The following is a 17,187-nucleotide window of genomic DNA, read 5'->3' as shown; positions in this document are numbered from 1 at the left end:
TTATCACAAGAATAAAAGTTATAATTTCAACTTTAAAAGTAAAAATTTTGATGTTCTCTCTAAAGTCAAAATTATGAAATATTAAGTCATAGTTTTGAGATACAAAGTCATAATTACAAGAATGAAATTCATAATTTTGACTTTCAAATTCAAAATGATGACTTATTTTTGTAATTATGACTGGGTATCTCAAAACTATGACATTAAATCTCATAATTATGTTCTTTTATTTCATAATTTTGACTTTGAATCTCATAATTGTGACTTTTTATCCCATAATTATGAGTTTGAAAGTAAAGATTATGACTTTAACATTCATAATTGTGACTTCCTGTTGTGCTTTTATTGTTTCTTTCATGGCAGAAATGGACTTCCATAGGTTTGCATCGACGTTAGTAGAAAATAAACAACTCGCTTCAGATTTCTCAGTTTTCCTTTGTTCACGTGAACTTTCCCTTTTCCAGGCTGAAGTTTGGGACCTTGAAGTTTTGAGAGCCAATAACAGCAGTTGGCCAGTTGATGTCTCAGAAATCAAAGATGGCCTCATTATAGTCAAAGGACACACACAGGTATCTGGATTTTATATTTCCCAGGAAGTCACGGCACAAAACCAGAGCATTTATAGAAGATAAATATTTCAAATACAAATACACCTTTTGAGATATTTTTATTTGGCAAAAGACTTTGTTTTTTGCTTTTTGTTTTCTGTGTGCTCCTGCAGAGAGTTAGTGAAGGTGCTCTGTCTCCTGATGGGACCGTTTTGGCCACAGCGAGCCACGACGGTTACATCAAGTTCTGGCAGATCTACATAGAAGGAGGACAAGATAAGCCCAGGTAGGAGCGAGGGAGTTAACCACTGATCACCAGCAACATTTTGCTGCTGATCCAGTTTACATTTCTGCTCCCGCTCTGTTGTCCAGATGTCTCCATGAACTCCGACCTCACGAAGGACGTCCGCTCTCCTGTCTTCTCTTCTGTGACAACCACAAACGGCAGGATCCAGAGTCAGTTCACTGAAACGTTTTTGCTCCTCTTGAGTTTCTGTCTGGAGTTTCACTGATGTTTTTTTCCTGTTTTTATCTGTTTGAAGGGTTCCGTTCTGGAGGTTTCTGATAACTGGAGCAGACCAGAACCAGGAGTTGAAGCTTTGGTGTACAGTTTCCTGGACCTGCTTGCAGACCATCAGGTAACTTAAACAACAGATGTTTTTCCTACTTGCAGCTACGCCTGTCACAATAATTAATAAATCAATTAATGGCAAGATAAATTAAAATGAGCTTCATAATTTCCATTTGCTAATTTATCGTTTTCCTCTTTCTACCAAAAAACCTGGATGATAAAAGTCTTCAGTCTGGTGATTTTGTCTCAACTAGCTCCTTTTTTTGAAGGACAGTTTTGTTTACAGAGACTTTATAATTAATTTTATTTGTTGTTTCTCTTATTTTATTTATAAAATGTCATCCAGTTTCTATATTAAATGTTCATTTAGTTTTAAAGTTTATTGATTTTTAAAAATGTGCTCTTCAACACATTCTTAAAGTTATATTACTTTATAGTGGTCTCAAAATAATATTATCATTTATAACAACTTCTGGAATCATTTATCATCCAACAAATTTTGTTTCATGACAGGCCAAGTGCAGCTCCTGAAAGCAAAAAATACAATGTGCAAAGCTTAAATTTTTCTTCTATTCTATCTATTGTACAGATGCTATCCATTCTTCTTCTTCTTCTTCTAGGTTTTCTCCAGATCCATTCAACTCTACGGTTCTTCCCAGTCTCAAGGCCAGTTTAGATCTTGCTGCTGAATACTTGATCCTCACTGATGTGCAAAGAAAGGTGAGTGGTGTAGTGTTTAAAGTAGGGCTGAAACCTTTAATCATGATTAATCGATTGAAATAATCTAATTTAGTAATTGATTAATCGTCAGTGCAGCTAGGAGTGAAACAGCCAATGTAAAATAAATAATAAAGAAACTGAAACAATAGATTGACTACCATGGTGAAACATAAACTGCAAAAAATCTTTTTTCCAGTAAATGTAACTGAGTAAATTTAGCTAGTTACTACCTGATCTGGAGTTTTTTACCATATTGGGGCTGATACAGATGTGATGGGCGCCTGATAGTGAATCCATGTCGTCCTCCTTCAGGTCCTCTATGTGATGGAGCTGCGGCAGGACCTGGAGAAGGGCAAAGCGAGCTTCACGGCCGTGTCGGAGTTCCTGCTCACCCACCCTGTGCTCAGCTTCGGGGTGCGTGACGTGACCCACAGCCGCCTGAGGCACACCGAGGTTCTGCCGGCGGAGGAGGAGAGCGAGAGCATGTCGACAGGTGGGAACTTTCCACATCCACACCTGGAGGCATTCATTCCAGTAAATCTGAGTTGGAAAGATTTTCAGATGAAATAGAAACAAACACATTGGCTCCTTTATATTATTCAGATTTTTAGAACAGAGACCTTCAGGTGGGAATTAGCATCACTTAATGGTCAATGTTTTGACCAGAAAATGTGGAATAAAATGTTAAATACAAACTGGTCCTGATTTAACCAGCTTCTCCTGCTTTCTCCACTAGAGGGCACTCAAGGACCTGCAGAGTCCAAATCTGGGATCCAAATTAAACTCTACTGTGTTCACACAAAGTAAGTTTTCTTCCACTGTTTGTCAGAATGCGGCTAATCTGATGGTAAAAGAATAAACTACAATTTTTAAATGACATCAAAGTTGGTAAATGTGACTATTCATTTACCAAAAACAGTAAAATGCTTGAAAACTATTAACTTTTTCAATTCAGAACAGTAACTAGTGACAGTTATTTATGTAAAATCAATCAGCAAAGTTACTGCAGAAACAGTTATTTTATTGTTTATTTGTTTGTAAAGATGAATCTTTGTAGATTTTGCAGTAAAAAAGGTTTAAATCGGGGCGTGCCGTGGTGGCGTAGGGCGTGGCGCGACCCGTATTTGGAGGCCTTGGGTTCTCGACACGGCCGTCGCGGGTTCGACTCCTGGACCCGACAATGTTTGCCGCGTGTCTTCCCCCCTCTCCTTCCCTGTTTCCTGTCGGCCCGCTGTCATATAAGGGACACTAGAGCCCACAAAAAAGAAAAAAAAAAAAAGGTTTAAATCAGCCTTTCCCTGAATGTGTTTGTCTCCATGTTTGTGTTTTAGGAGTTTGCAGGACGTACAGATCTGGTTTCAGCCCAACGCCGGGTTCAATACGTCAGGTTTTCTTCCCCACTCTGACTCCCAAGATGGTTTTGGTAAGTGAAGGTTGAACTCTGCAGTTAAATTAGGTTAAGTTTGCTGATTGATGGACCCGTCAGTACTAGTTAATATATGAAGCAGAAAGACATTGATGGATTGATTGATTGATTGATTGATTTCCAGTCGATTGAGCTTTAATTGATTGATCTTCTCACTGTTTTAAACCTGCCAGTACAAACTGAGTAAAGCCTCATGTTTATATAAGGTTGTTTCACTTTCTGTTCAGCATTGCTTCACAGCTTTAATTAGAGATACATGATACATCAGCATTAACATCATCATGTTTCTGTTAACTGAAACCATATGTTAACCATATCAATCAATCAATCAAATTTTATTTGTATAGCACATTTCAGCAGCAAGGCATTTCAAAATGCTTTACATCATATCAAGCACAGAAACACAATGCAACATAGAATCAACAATCAAAACACGACATTAAGTCAAGATCCATCAATAAATTTGTCATTGATTACGTTTCAAATACAATCCTAAACAGGTGGGTTTTTAGTCAAGTTTGCATCCATAAAAGGTTTACCTGTTACACTCCTACCGTGTTATATGGAACAAAATATCTGTTGCTATTTTTATTCCCACTCACGCTCACAATCACGCAGTTTAAAACGATGTACACAGCATTTTAATGGGCTTCTGGCACAAAGCTCCGTACACCTCTTTCACAGAATTTCGAGCAGGGACTCCGCTGTCCCTCACGGATTTTTGTGCAATTCTATGGTACCTGTTGGTATCTAGAATTTACAGGGTTTATATGCAATAGTTCCAACTATCACATATATTGTATACATTGTATATATTTTCCCAGCCTATTACTACTCTCAATAATTTAATGGTGCGTTAATTGAGTTAATTGTAATTGATCAATTGCTTTTTAATTGAAAATCACATATCAAAAAAATAATCAACATTTTCAATTCAGAAGGCCTTTTTGCTGCTAAATCATTGAACAATTTAGACAACAACAAAGATATTTATTGTTTTTAATCTGTCATTTAGGTTCTTCAGCCATCTGATTGGAGCAAAGTACTTTCAAATGTTTCAGGAACTCCTGATCATTCATGGAGCTTCTTTAGAAATCTGGCCTGTGGCGCTGACATTACCGTTAGCTGCTACATGCTTGGCATTGAGATGCTATTTTAGGCCTGAATAGCTTCGCAGCTCCTTTTAGCACAACTTGAACATAACTAGTCTTTTTCAGCGTCCAATCAGATCAGTTTTTGAGGCAGAAATTAACCCTGTTGGGCCGAGAGAAACCGCTACAGCTGCTGTTAGCAGATGTAGTTTGTGCGTCATATTTACAACCTTGCCAGAAACACACAAATACAAATCTGATTGTGTTTTTAAAAAATTTGATTAAGATCTTTACAATGAATTAATTTAGGATGTTAAATTCCCATTCTAAACAAATTAAATTTAATTGGTAAATATCAGTTATCAGAATGATATCAGTCCAGATTGTTTTCTGTCTTTAATTCTGCTTTGTGCTCGTTTTTCCCAGCTGGGTTTCCAGACCATCTCACCGATCACAGCTCCGACAAAGATTCTGGAAGCGGCTCGCAGTCCGACCTTAGGAAGATCCCCTCACTTCCTGTTCCCTCTGACTTCCTGTCTAACTCTGGACCATCCGGCGGGCCGATGCCCAAGCTGATGACTCCTGACGCCTTCATGACACCAAGCACTTCGGTACTGATTGTAACTCCAGACTTTTAGGATATCATTTGCAGAGTTGGGGAGCAACTAGCTACATCTACTTGAGTAACGTTTTGGAAAAATTTACTTTTAGGAGTATTTTCACTACGTTGTACTTGTTACTTTTACTTGAGTAATTAAATTATGAAGTATTACTATTAGATTAGATTTTTTAATTTTTTTTACTCTTAATAAAATTTCTGGATTCTCTATTCTCTGAATGAAAACATGCTTTAACCAAAAGTTCACCAAACCTAGACACATACCTGCAGTTTTTGTTAAAGTTTTTGTTTTGAAGAGAAAACAAACAAGATTTGGAAAAATGTTTCTTTTGTCTGGTAATTATAGTATTTATACAAATTATTTTGATTTGGTCTTTAAATTAATATTTATACGAAGCTTTATGTTTTGGTGCATCTAATGATGTAATTTTTAAATATGAATTCATTTATGTTTTGATTAGTTACTCAGTGCTTGAATAGACTTTTCTCCAAATACTTTTTTACTCTTACTCAAGTAATTTCTTGGACGGCTATAAAATATGTTGAATTAGTGATACTCTTGAGTACAGTTTTTGGGTTCTCTACCCAGCTCTAGTTATTTATAATTCTTTGTAACTGCATATTTTTGACAGCATAATAAGCATTTTGTGACTCTATAGGTTCCTGCGTCTCCTGGCAGCAGCGCCAGCAGTCTGACTATTGTTACAGCCATCAGCAGCAACTCTGACTCGACAAATAGGTGAGCATCTTTGTGAATATTATTGATATTTATCACAGAGAGCACTTCCTCCATATGATTTCTGGTGATTTGTTTCTCTGCAGAGCCATGGATGATGTCAGTCAGAGTCCCATCAGAGGAGAAAACAGCAATGGCGGCAGCAGTTTGGGACTCTCTGTCGCCACCAGCAGTCCAAGGGCTGCACCTGCAGTTCTGCTGCCTGGACTGGAGAATCTGCAGGTAAGACATATCTCCGAGTCCTGACTGCGTCTCAGATTTCACTTTCTAATAGAGAAAATTCCTGTTATAAAAGTTTTAATAAAATGTTTGCATTTAAGATAAAAAACATCTTTGTAAATGTGTTTCAGCCAAAACTTTACTCAGTTCAGTTTCACAAAAAAATTGCTGTTACTGCATTTTAGGCAATAAAATATTAATTCTCTCATTTAAAAATGAGATTTAAATGAGAAATGTTAATTGTTTAAATGCATTTTTAAATGTATTTTTAATGTATGAAAAACGTTTAGTTGTTAAATTAAGAATCTGGACAATGTGATAAATTTGTTTAGCTGATTTATGCTGTTAATCACTAAGGAATGATTAACAGCATGCTAGGATAATCCATTACTGAAATTGTTGTTAGTTACAGAAAAGTTTCATGTTTTCAACGTCTTTGTTTGAAGCTTTTGGTAATACATCAATGTGTATTTGCAAATATAAAAGTAATATGATCTTGAGCTGCAAAACACAAAGGGCTGCAACTAACAGTTATTTTAGTTATCGATTATTCTAATGATTAATGGGAAACAATTTTTTTTTGCCAGGTTGTACAGATTTTTTGATTAACCACTTCAGCTTATTGTATAAAATTTAAAAGTATATAAAAATGAAGACAAACAAACCATTCATTTTTAAGTAGGAAAATAAATATTTTGTTGCCTAAATGCAATAGCAGCATTCCTTTAGTGAACGCTTGATCATTTGTACCAAAAAATGCATCTATAGCTTAAAAGTACTTCTAACATCAACATGTGAAAAGCTCTGGTGATTATTTTTTATTATTTGATTAGTGTTTGAATTGCAAAAGGTTCTTAATAGGACATTTATATTAATTAATTTTTTTATAGAATGTAATTTATTTAGGAGATGAGAAATTTACTTTTTGACCTTACTGATCATCAGGATAAACACATTTCCTGTGTTTTCCTCCAGACTCTGGCTTCCCCCAGCGGCCCTCTGGGCCTCGACTCGCCTCTGGTCCCAGATTCTCCTCTGCTGCCGCCGCTGGCCTCGCCGAGCCGGGCCCGCTCGCCAGACGTCATCTCCTCCGCCTCCACCGTGATGTCGCAGGACATGCCGGAGATCGCGACGCAAACGCTGCAGCTGCAGCGCGGCCACGGCCTGGAAGCCCTGCAGCTTCCTGCGCTGCAGACAGACAGCATGGCCTCTGCTGCGTGTGCTCTGCACCTCCTGACGTCGCCGCGCGCCCCCACCAACAACGGGTACAAGCAACCAGGCAGCACTCATTGATTGATTGATTGATTGATTGATTGATTTCCTTTCGCCTGTTTGTTCATTCACTCTTTTGCTCTTCCTTTCTTTTTATTTTGCTGTTTCTGATTTTCTTTTGCTTGTTTGGTTCTTTTGTTCGTTCCTTCAGCTTGTTTGCTCTCTTTTTAACTCTTGCTCTTTCTTTCACTCTAACTACTACTGTTTCTTTCAATCTTTCGTTCTTTTGCTCGTTTTCTCTTTCATTCACTTTCTTTCCCTTGTTCATTGTTCACTTTCTATTTTTTTTCCCATTCTTTCCCTTGTTCTTTCTTCTGCTCCTTTTGTGTTTCTTTCGCTCTTTTGAAACTCAAATATTTCAGCAGAACAAATCCAGGAAAAATAAACATGACTAAAAATTCCAACAAAGATATTTTGTAAAACTCAAGTGTTTGAAAACGAGGCAGGAAGAATCATCGACCTGTTTATTATTAATGTCTATCATAATAAGCCAGAACCAATCTTGTTTTCTTTCCTCTTGTAGTTTGTTGCCCCTTGAACTCGGAGGTGCTGAAGGATCGCCGATGGCAGACGACTCGGAGTCCAGACTCGGTAACAAGCCATCTCTTCTGGAGAACACGTTGTCGCAGGAAAACGCTGGGGTCAGCGGAGGGTCGTTGGATGGCAGCGTTAGCCACACGTCATGGCCAGCGGCTCCAGACATCACCAGGGAAACCAGAAACAGCCTCAGGGACAACGGGCTGGCAGAATGGTCAGTCTGTTTCATTCTCTTTATTCAATCTTTATGAAAAACTAAATTCAACATGGCTCATCAGACAGAAAATAGGATTTTTCTTTCCATCACTTTAATTCCCAAAGTCTGCGAATCGGTTGGATTCACAGCCTAACTGTTGTTTTTTTTTGTCTGAATGCTGCTTCTCCATGTTTGGTCCTGGGGATGCAGAGCAGAACCAGAAGACCTGAGAGGTCTGGAAGGTTGATACAACAACAGCAGATCTTTAATGTATTGTGGCGATGAGCTGTTCAGTGATTTATAAACTAACAACAGTGTTTTAACATCTATTCTCTCTTTGGAAGGATTGTAGAACTGGGTGATGTGCTCTATCTTCCTGGTTTTAGTCAGAACGGCAGCAGCAGCGTTCTGGATCAGCTGCAGCTGGAGGCTTGATTTTTTTATTTTTAGACAGAACTATGAAGGCCCTGCTGCAGTAATCGATGCGACTAAATATAAACGCATGGATGAGTTTCTCTAGATCTTGTTGCTACATTAGTCCTCTAATCCTATGAATCTTCTTTAGGTGGCAGAAGGCCAACTTTGTAACTGCCTTTATGTGGTCGTTAAGGTTCAGGTCAGAGTCCATCACCGCACTATAGATAAACTTCTTTCAGTCTCTTATTGGGTTCAAATATCTGATTGGCTGGTTTGGCAACACATTATCTTCATCTGACTTTCATGTTTCTTCAAAAAAAAAGAAGCTTCACAACATTAGTCCTCTAATCCTGGAGATGTGGTTCAAGTGATAGAAGGCCGACTTTGTAACTGTCTTCATGTGACTCTGAAGGTTCAGACCCAGGTTTCAGCCTGATCTGTAGTTTCTTGCTGTAATAACTGACTCTAGATCACTCCTCTTTAGGCCCAAAGATAAAAACTTCAAACTTTGTTTTGTTCGTTAATTAATTGTTTCACCTGTCTTGCAGTTTGAGAGAGGAGTCGAGTGAGCGCCGCTTGAGCTCTCCCTACCACCGGCGCTCCTACCACCTCCCCCAGAACGACAGCCAGGATGTCGGCGCTGACCAGAGGTGACCCCAAGTCGCTCAGCTTCATTCACTACATGATTACAGAGGCTTCCTCTGAAGCTGCGGTCGCTGTTGAAACTTTGACATTTCTGTGTGCAGCGATCCTGATGACGAGATCGCCAGCCTGGCTTCGTCCTCTGGGAACTGCGGCTCTCGCTCCTCTCACAGGATGCCGGTGAAAGACTGGAAGAGCTCGCCACGAGCCTCGCCGAAACTCAAGAGGAAACTCAAGAAAGATGACAGGTATGTTCGAAACTAAAAAAGCAAAATGTCTGCTTGATTATTTCTCTGTTTCTAACTTTAAAACTGCTTATTTCTCTTTAAATGGTACTAAAGTTGTAATGAAAATTGATGCAGCAGTTAGGGAAATGCAGAATAAATAATTTAATTTAGTTTTATTACTGATAATGATTGTCTTAAATGTTGCTTACACATTTTGAGGGACGTTTTCTCTCATTTCCAGTGAATCTTCTCAGCCCAGGCACATGGATCCCGGTCAGGTACAGTTGGCTAGTAACTAGTTACATTTAATTAATTACATCTACTTGAGTAAATTCTTTGAAAAAATATACTTTTAGGACTATTTTTACTCTGTTGTACTTTTTACTTGAGTAATTTTATTATGAAGTATCCCTGGTCTTACTTGAGTAAAATTTCTGGGTTTTCTACCCACTAAATAAAAAACAAACATGTTTTAACCAGACACTGACACACACCTGCAGTTTTTGTTGAATTTAATTTTTTTAAAACTTATGAAACTGATTTGGAAAAATTTTATGTTGTCTGATTTTGTTATTTTGTTGTTGCTTATATGAATTGTTGTCATTTTTGTCCTTAAAATACTAAAATTTTCTCTTAAATTTATATTTTGGTCCATCAGCAGCATCTTCTCTCGACCCAGTAGGGTTAATTTCTACCTCAAAAACCGATCTGATTGGATGCTGAAATAAAGTATTATTGTGTTCAAGTTGTGCTAAAAGGAGTTAGCCTGTCAGAGATGCTATTCAAGCCTAAAAATAGCATTTCAATGCTACCCATGTAGCAGTAGCAAAGACGCTCACGGTAATGTCAGCGTCCACAGTCCACAAGCTGAGTGGATAGAGTAACACTTTGCACCAAGCTGATGGCTCAATAACCTATGTAACAGATTATGGTCATATGCCTAAATTTACCATCAAAAAGGATTTTTGAATTGAAAACTTTCTTATTTTGTCAAGTTTTGAAAAAAAAATACAACAAAATAACTACAGACTCCTATTTGGTGTTCTGCAGTTTAACACAGAGACTCAGGATGAGCTCCTGATGCTTCTGCGCAGCCAGCAGAGGGAGCTAACGGATCTGTGTTCTCTGGTGGAGACCATGCCGGGAACCATCATGGCGCAGGTGGAGCACGTTCTGATGAAACACCAGGAGCAGGAACGTATCCTCCACGTGTTTCCTCCTCTAGCACGAGGCGCTGCATTGTGTTTGCTGTGAGGCTTGTCTGTCTGTCATTGAGCCTTGACCCTCGGTGGCCTCAGAGCGCAGACTGGACCGAGCTCTGGCCGAGAATCAGAGCCGTCAGCAACAGCTTCACGAGCAGCTGAGCCAGCAGCTGAGCCACGCCCTCAGCACGGCACTGACCAACAGGATGGACAAAGTCCTGAGAGAGGAGCTAAAGAAAGCAGTTCCACAAAGTAAGCTAATCGTTGTGCCATAGCGATTGACCGCAACTCCACTTTATGTTTCTGGATCCAACATCAAAAACATTTTCCACACAAAGAACAGAACATTCAGTCCGTTACAGTTTTATGTTTTCAGGCTCGATGTTTATTTCACTATTATTAATAAGTGATCGCTGTGATTAGATTAGCTACCACTGCTATTAGCTAACCTAACACAACGGTGGTTGATTTGCTAATTTAAACACCTGCTTTACTGATGATCTCTCTAAGTCGGTGTTGAGGTCACCTTTTAATTTATTGTGTAACTGAACCAAAACACACCGAATTCCACATCACATCTACATGTTATGGATGTCAAAGTCAAGGTAGCATAACTGAACTACTTCCCTCTCCCTCACTAATTAAAACTTTTTCCTGACCTTATCTAGTCATGTTAGTGTTGATAACTTGTAGCAAAGCACAGCGTTTATATCATGCATACATTTAAGATTTAGCACTAAAATCAATGCTATTTACTGTCAGCCAGCAGCTTTTTGCCCTCTAGCAGGGAGCTGGGGCCGGGATCTTGCATGCGCGACGACACGCTGCAAGGGATCCATAGTAGAACAGTCAAATAATTAAAAAAAAATTATCTAGTAGTTTAATTATTAATCACTATGCCTAACTTTGCAAGCTTGAAATGTAAATTTGCGTGCAGTTATGCAAGCCCATCCTGCTGCATCCAAACCAATTAAAATATAAGCAATTGTCCGGTTTTTTTTTTGTATGCTTTTTTTCTTTCTTTTTTGTTCTTTTTGTAGCAAAAAGCAGATAATGTAGTCTCCAGTACGCAACATCAACTAAGGGAAACTTACTCCACTACACATGCATATAAGTATTAGAAAACTTATTCAGGAAACAATTGTCAGGTAAGATATATTTTATTTTCTAGTACTTAGGTTTCCCGCTCCTTTCTGATGCCGACTGCCCATGGCGGCATAATGTAATATAATAATTGTAATATCATGACTTTATTCTCGTAATTAAAGGAAAAAAATCACAGTGTGCCCCTAACGGTTAAAGTATGAATAAGTAGAAGCTGTAAAACACGCCCGACAAAAATGATGGCCGCCCTGGGCGCGCTGACATCACCATAAGCCATGAAAAGAACTGCGGCAGAGGAAACAAAATCCAACTTTTCCAAAATTTAAATCTTCAAAAGCCAAAAATTTTATTAATTGATCAAATTGAGTTCTTTAAAAAATCTTGTTTAGACTATTTGAAAATATTAACATGAAGACTAGTAACGACTTGATCTCAATAAACTGGAACTGATTATGTTTGCAAACCCTAAAATATAGCAGTATAATTGGTATTTTTGCTGTTTTTATGGCATCAATAAATTCCAGTTAAGTCACAAAGTTGCAGTTTGCTTTGTCTAAGTGTGCATTGAAGCAGCCTCTGCTTTTATAAGAAGCAGTATTTGTAATTGTGAGTCTAAAATCAATGAATTTTTAAAGACAACAAAAAGCACAAAATGTTGTGATAAACTTTAAATCTGTATAACCCAGCCCTGGATAAAATACAGCAGTTTTTTATTTTACTGTTTTCCAGGCGATCGGAGAGATATGTTCTGGTTTTCTGGCCTTTTAAGACTTTAAGGAAGCTGTAACTTCAGGGTTTGTTTTGAACACTTTGTAGCTTTATTCTAGTTATTGTTTTTTTTTTTCCGTCTTGTTTTTACACCAGGAATCTGTGCTTTTGAAGTGTTTTCTGACCAGAAGAGCAACATTCAGATTTCCCTCCAGAACCCGATCGTAGCTAGCTGATGGCAGCGCATGTTTGCATTAATCTTGCAGCAGATAATGAACTGCATCCAGGAAGTATTTAAAATAAATTCACATGGTCACTGATGAGCTGCTTTTTTGCTTTGTCACTTTGAAATGCTCTGAGTCAAAGTGCAGAGCAGGCTGCACATCAATAAATGATGCTGTTATTTAATGCTTGAGATAATTCTGAGCATAAGTAAAATTAAATATAGCAAAGAGCGCTGAGGTGTGTCGGACTAAAACGCTACCGTCTCTGGAGAAACATTTCCCCGCCTCGCACTCAGAGTAGAAAAGTCGTTTTTTGCTCGTCTAATTATAGACATGCTCCTGCTAATCTTTCCCCCTACTTTCACTTTATTTGATATTTTCCAGCCATTTCTAAGAGTCTGGAGCCGGTGACGGGGCAGCTGAACAACTCGATCGCCGCTAAGATGGCCGCCGTGGAGGTCACGATTAAGGACATCGTCATCAAAGTGGTCAAATCCAAGGTAGGCCGACCAAATTCTGCAGTTTCATCACCTCTTATTGCTCAGTTCAGGGGTGGCCAAAGTGTGGCTCGTGGGCCATTCAAAAATGATGCACATTTGCAGATGAAGAGTTCTAATTTGTAATCAGGGTAAAATTATTGCCATCATAATTCTCTTACAAAGTTTTCATGTTTTTATAACCAAGCTTTAAGAAAAGGTAAAACCATGTGTATCTAGAGAATTTTCCTTAAAAGCCAAATTTGCTGCACGCAAATCAGTTTTTATATTTTTATTAAACGTGGCTGGATGAGCAAGTGCTTTCAAAGAAAAAGACCCAAATTCTCTTATTACTGAAAATAAAGTTATTTAATAAAGCCTAAAAGAAACTGAAAAGTAGATGCCACCCTTTTAATACAGCAAATATGCAAAATCTGGTCATTGTAGAGAAAAAAACTGGAATATTTAGATTAATCTTAGAAATTTTACCACATCCATCCATCCATTTTCTTACACCCTTGTCTCTAGTGAGGCCAGGAGGGGTGCTGATCTCCAGCGAACGTTTCGGGCGAGAGGCGGGGTCACCCTGGACATGTTGCCAGTCTGTCGCAGTTTTACTGCATTAAATCTTGGAAATTTCTGAGTTTAAAATGCCGAAAATGTTTGACTTCTGAAGCTCAGAAAAATTCTAAGTTTTTTTCTAGAAAATTTCTGAGATTAATCACTAAATTTCTGACGTTTTTGGTAGAAATCTACTCAACCTTTTATCTTATTTTTTTTATTTACAATGCCCCTAATACATTGTCATAAAAATCTACAATAAATAACATTTGAAAAAATTTAAAATAACAAAAATTGGGCTACTTCATTTGCTGGATTTTAGGTTGGTTTTTGAGTCAACACTTTTGGCCTGTGTGGCACAAAGTTTGGACACCCCTGGTTTAGTTCTAACTTGTCGCGTGTTTGGATCAGAACACTACAGACGCCATGGGCCGGGCCGCTGCGGAGGCCATGCAGGGCCCCATCCAGGCCGCCTACAAAGATGTCTTCCAGAGCACAGTGCTGCCCGTGTTTGAAAGAGGATGCCAGTCCATGTTCCAGCAGATCAACGACAGCTTCAAGCAGGGCACGCAGGACTGTAAGGCCACACAGATTAACACCGTGGACTGCTCACAATCTGTAACTTTCCACTTGAAAGGCATCATCTCTACATTGACGTTTTCAATTTCACTCAATGTCTTAAAGGGGCAGTGTCATGTAAAATCAACTTTTTAAAAAAATTTTTTAGCTTTACATCATGTTATGATGTTTTAATCTCAATGACAACTATTCAGCTGTGAAAAACATCTAGTTGGACATACCCCGCCTTCAAGTCACAGCTCTTCCCCTGCTCCTTAAGACTAGCCAGCAGCAATTAGCAAATACTTTATGGAGCTACCATCATTGTAGGAGCTACTGCTCAGTTTAACACTGGTAAATAAGTTGTTAAAGGGTTAATAGAGAAGCCAGAAGAGTTTCAGAAAGAGCAGGAGTCTTAAAGAAACAGAGGCCCAATTTCAAGGTGTTCAATTTCTTTGAAGTCATATTTGATATATGCAGCATTTTTGTGACAACTGAATTTAACATAGTTAATTGATTGTGCTATAAAATGGCTGGAAACACGACACAGCCCCTTTAAGGGTAGTTTACTCACATTTGTTGAAGTGATGAACGTTAGCGGCAGGCAGTTAGGTGAAAAATCTCAAAACGAAAAGCACAAAAGCAGCTACGGCTATTTTATTAACCACAAAATAAACACACTGTATATAATTACCAACTTCCTAAACAAACAGATTTCTGTACTTTTAAAACTCAGATATTTTCCAAAAATATTTTAGTATATAATACATAGTAACCCAGTATTTTTAACCAAATATGTCAACTCATTTTTATCCAATTTTATATTGTCAGAGTCTCTAGCCAATATTTATAAACAACATGAAAAATTATAATATTTTTTATATAAATTATTACTAAGACAATTTAACAGGTATTCTAACTAAACATATATATATATAGTATATATATGTATTTATTTTTTCTTCCCCATTTTAGCTAGACCTTAGACAAACCAAGTGCAATTTTTTTAGGCTGTTTAATTTTATTTTTTGAAAAAATTGACCTATTTGATTACAATTTGCCTAACTTTTGTTTGCCAACAGGAGAATTTTTTTTTTTTTTTTTTTGCCAAAAGGTGAAAATTAAAAAAACTGTTCAATGGGGCAATGAAAGTCAACCAGGTCTGGATTTTGTTTGCTGTACTGGGGCTCCAGTCATTGAAGGTCATTGAAGTATTTTCCAGGTCTGAATGAGTATAGAGTGAGAAAATGGGGGAAAATATTTCTATTTTCTTTAACACATCCATTTTTTCTCTTTGAAATATCTGCCATAAATTCACAGTCAGGCTTATTTTTTGTTATTTATAGCCGTAAAATGTGGCTGATAAAGTACTGGCAAAAAAAAAAAAAAAAGCTTTTCCACCCGCATTGTTATCCTCAGTGTTCAGTTCAGGATCTGTATTGAAGTTCTATGCGTTTTTCCGTCTGGTTGGTGTCAGGGGTCAGCTCGTCTGAGCACACAGACAGCAGATCTTCTCTTTAGGTTCACCTAGATTGCAGCCTTGAGACTCAAACTGTCTGAATGTGCAGAGAAGCGTCCCACGTGTTTGCAGAGTCAAACACTTCCTCCGTTTTGCAGTAAAGTCTCGCGTTGGACTGGATTTTCTTTCCGTTATTTTTATTATCTATTTAGTTTTTTTAGATGTCTTGCAGCTTTAAATTCTTGCTAGAAAGGAGGAAGACAAGGTGACACCAGATCCTGCGATGGACTAACGTCTGTTATGAGCAGTCTCTGAAGTTTAATCCACACAGATGGAGAGCGCATACATCTTCGCATCTAAATGTAGTCCGGGTGGAGTGATTAAATATTGACTGAAGCCGCAGCATTAGCATCAGAACTGCTGCATCACTTCAGGCCTGACACAGCTAACGCTTACTGAATTATATGATTGCAATTATTTCACATAAAGAAGATTATTTGGCAGATAACAGGACACAAAAGCTATAAACAGGCTTTGCAGAGCGAGAGTTCATCTATTGCAATGATCAATTAAAGACTGGTGTATATACATTTAAAAAAAAAAAGTGATCAATATTTCTTTACTAAAAGTAAAACAAAAATTAGAAATTGTTATGCTTTGTTTCACATCTAAACCCAGTTCAAGAACCCTGGGCCCAATTTTAAACCCAGTAAAATTTGAAGTCAAATGATCTTTATTTATTTTTTGTTTTTTCTTATTTATGTATTTTTAAAAAGAGAATATTTTTTATTTATTTTTTTAATTGTTATTCATGTATTTATTTTTTAAGTAAAATTATATTTTGTCTTTTATTATATTTATATTTTTATACATTTTTATTTTTTAAGTAAATGGATCTAAAGGCCAAGAGAAAGCTATGAAAAAGCCCTGCTGTTATTTTTTGTATTTAAGAAAGCATGTTTTGTCTCTTGGTAATTAAAAGATGATTCATAAAATTAAAATTAAGAAATGATTAATGGTTTGTGGGGTAAAAAAATGCAAATTGTGTAGTGATAAACCAAAACTAATGGTCCCCATCTGAATGTAAATTTATGTAAAAACGCAGAATTTCAGAGTTTTATTAGAGGTAATGAAATAAGATATAAAATTAGGAAAGTTTGACATATTTTTCACATTTCTTTATTACAACTTATTTTAGGATTTAGGATAAAATATTATTTACTTTTACTTTTTAAAAAGTTTTCTTGTGTAGTTTATTAATTTCAAACACCCGAACAACTAAAAATGTTTCTAATAAACCTAATTTATCAAATCTTTGAAGCATCTATTAGCTTAAGCTAAACTTAAAACGCTAAAGTTTGAGTCCTGTCACTCGGCATTACCATAACAACCTGCTCTGAGTGGAGAGGAGTGTGTTTTTCTTTTATTAAGTTGTGTTTTCTCTGCAGACATCCAGCAGCTGGAGGCCCACCTGAAGAGCCGGAAGCAGAGGGAGCAGGAGGCGCGGGACCCCGTGATCGGCCAGCTGCAGCAGACGATCGACGGCTTCCAGAGCTGCACCGATCAGCTGGCCAGCAGCGTCTCTACCGCCGTACGAGCCGAGGTCCAGCACCAGATGCAGGTGGTGGTGGGGAAGTACGTACCTGCGCTCCGATCGGAACATGCCGCCTTTAA

General features: G+C 37.7%; 1 protein-coding gene across 1 annotated transcript in view; it reads left to right on the top strand.

Moving 5' to 3' along the window:
* The window catches only part of edc4 (enhancer of mRNA decapping 4), a 31,329-nt gene that overhangs the window by 7,128 nt on the left and 7,014 nt on the right, over positions 1-17,187 (top strand). Inside the window, exons 7-27 of the mRNA XM_028035226.1 lie at positions 465-569; positions 722-834; positions 921-1,004; positions 1,091-1,186; positions 1,740-1,839; positions 2,152-2,332; positions 2,576-2,642; positions 3,171-3,262; positions 4,783-4,967; positions 5,635-5,714; positions 5,798-5,933; positions 6,906-7,195; positions 7,726-7,953; positions 8,901-9,002; positions 9,099-9,242; positions 9,463-9,499; positions 10,272-10,419; positions 10,520-10,675; positions 12,844-12,959; positions 13,908-14,073; positions 16,962-17,148. Of these exons, the coding sequence (XP_027891027.1) occupies positions 465-569; positions 722-834; positions 921-1,004; positions 1,091-1,186; positions 1,740-1,839; positions 2,152-2,332; positions 2,576-2,642; positions 3,171-3,262; positions 4,783-4,967; positions 5,635-5,714; positions 5,798-5,933; positions 6,906-7,195; positions 7,726-7,953; positions 8,901-9,002; positions 9,099-9,242; positions 9,463-9,499; positions 10,272-10,419; positions 10,520-10,675; positions 12,844-12,959; positions 13,908-14,073; positions 16,962-17,148 (2,813 nt within the window). The remainder of the gene's footprint in view (positions 1-464; positions 570-721; positions 835-920; positions 1,005-1,090; positions 1,187-1,739; positions 1,840-2,151; positions 2,333-2,575; positions 2,643-3,170; positions 3,263-4,782; positions 4,968-5,634; positions 5,715-5,797; positions 5,934-6,905; positions 7,196-7,725; positions 7,954-8,900; positions 9,003-9,098; positions 9,243-9,462; positions 9,500-10,271; positions 10,420-10,519; positions 10,676-12,843; positions 12,960-13,907; positions 14,074-16,961; positions 17,149-17,187) is intronic.

This window comes from Xiphophorus couchianus, chromosome 2 (assembly GCF_001444195.1).
Source record: "Xiphophorus couchianus chromosome 2, X_couchianus-1.0, whole genome shotgun sequence".
Classification (NCBI taxonomy): domain Eukaryota; kingdom Metazoa; phylum Chordata; class Actinopteri; order Cyprinodontiformes; family Poeciliidae; genus Xiphophorus; species Xiphophorus couchianus.
The sequence above is the reverse complement of the archived record's forward strand: the minus strand, read 5'-3'. Positions and strand labels throughout refer to the sequence as shown.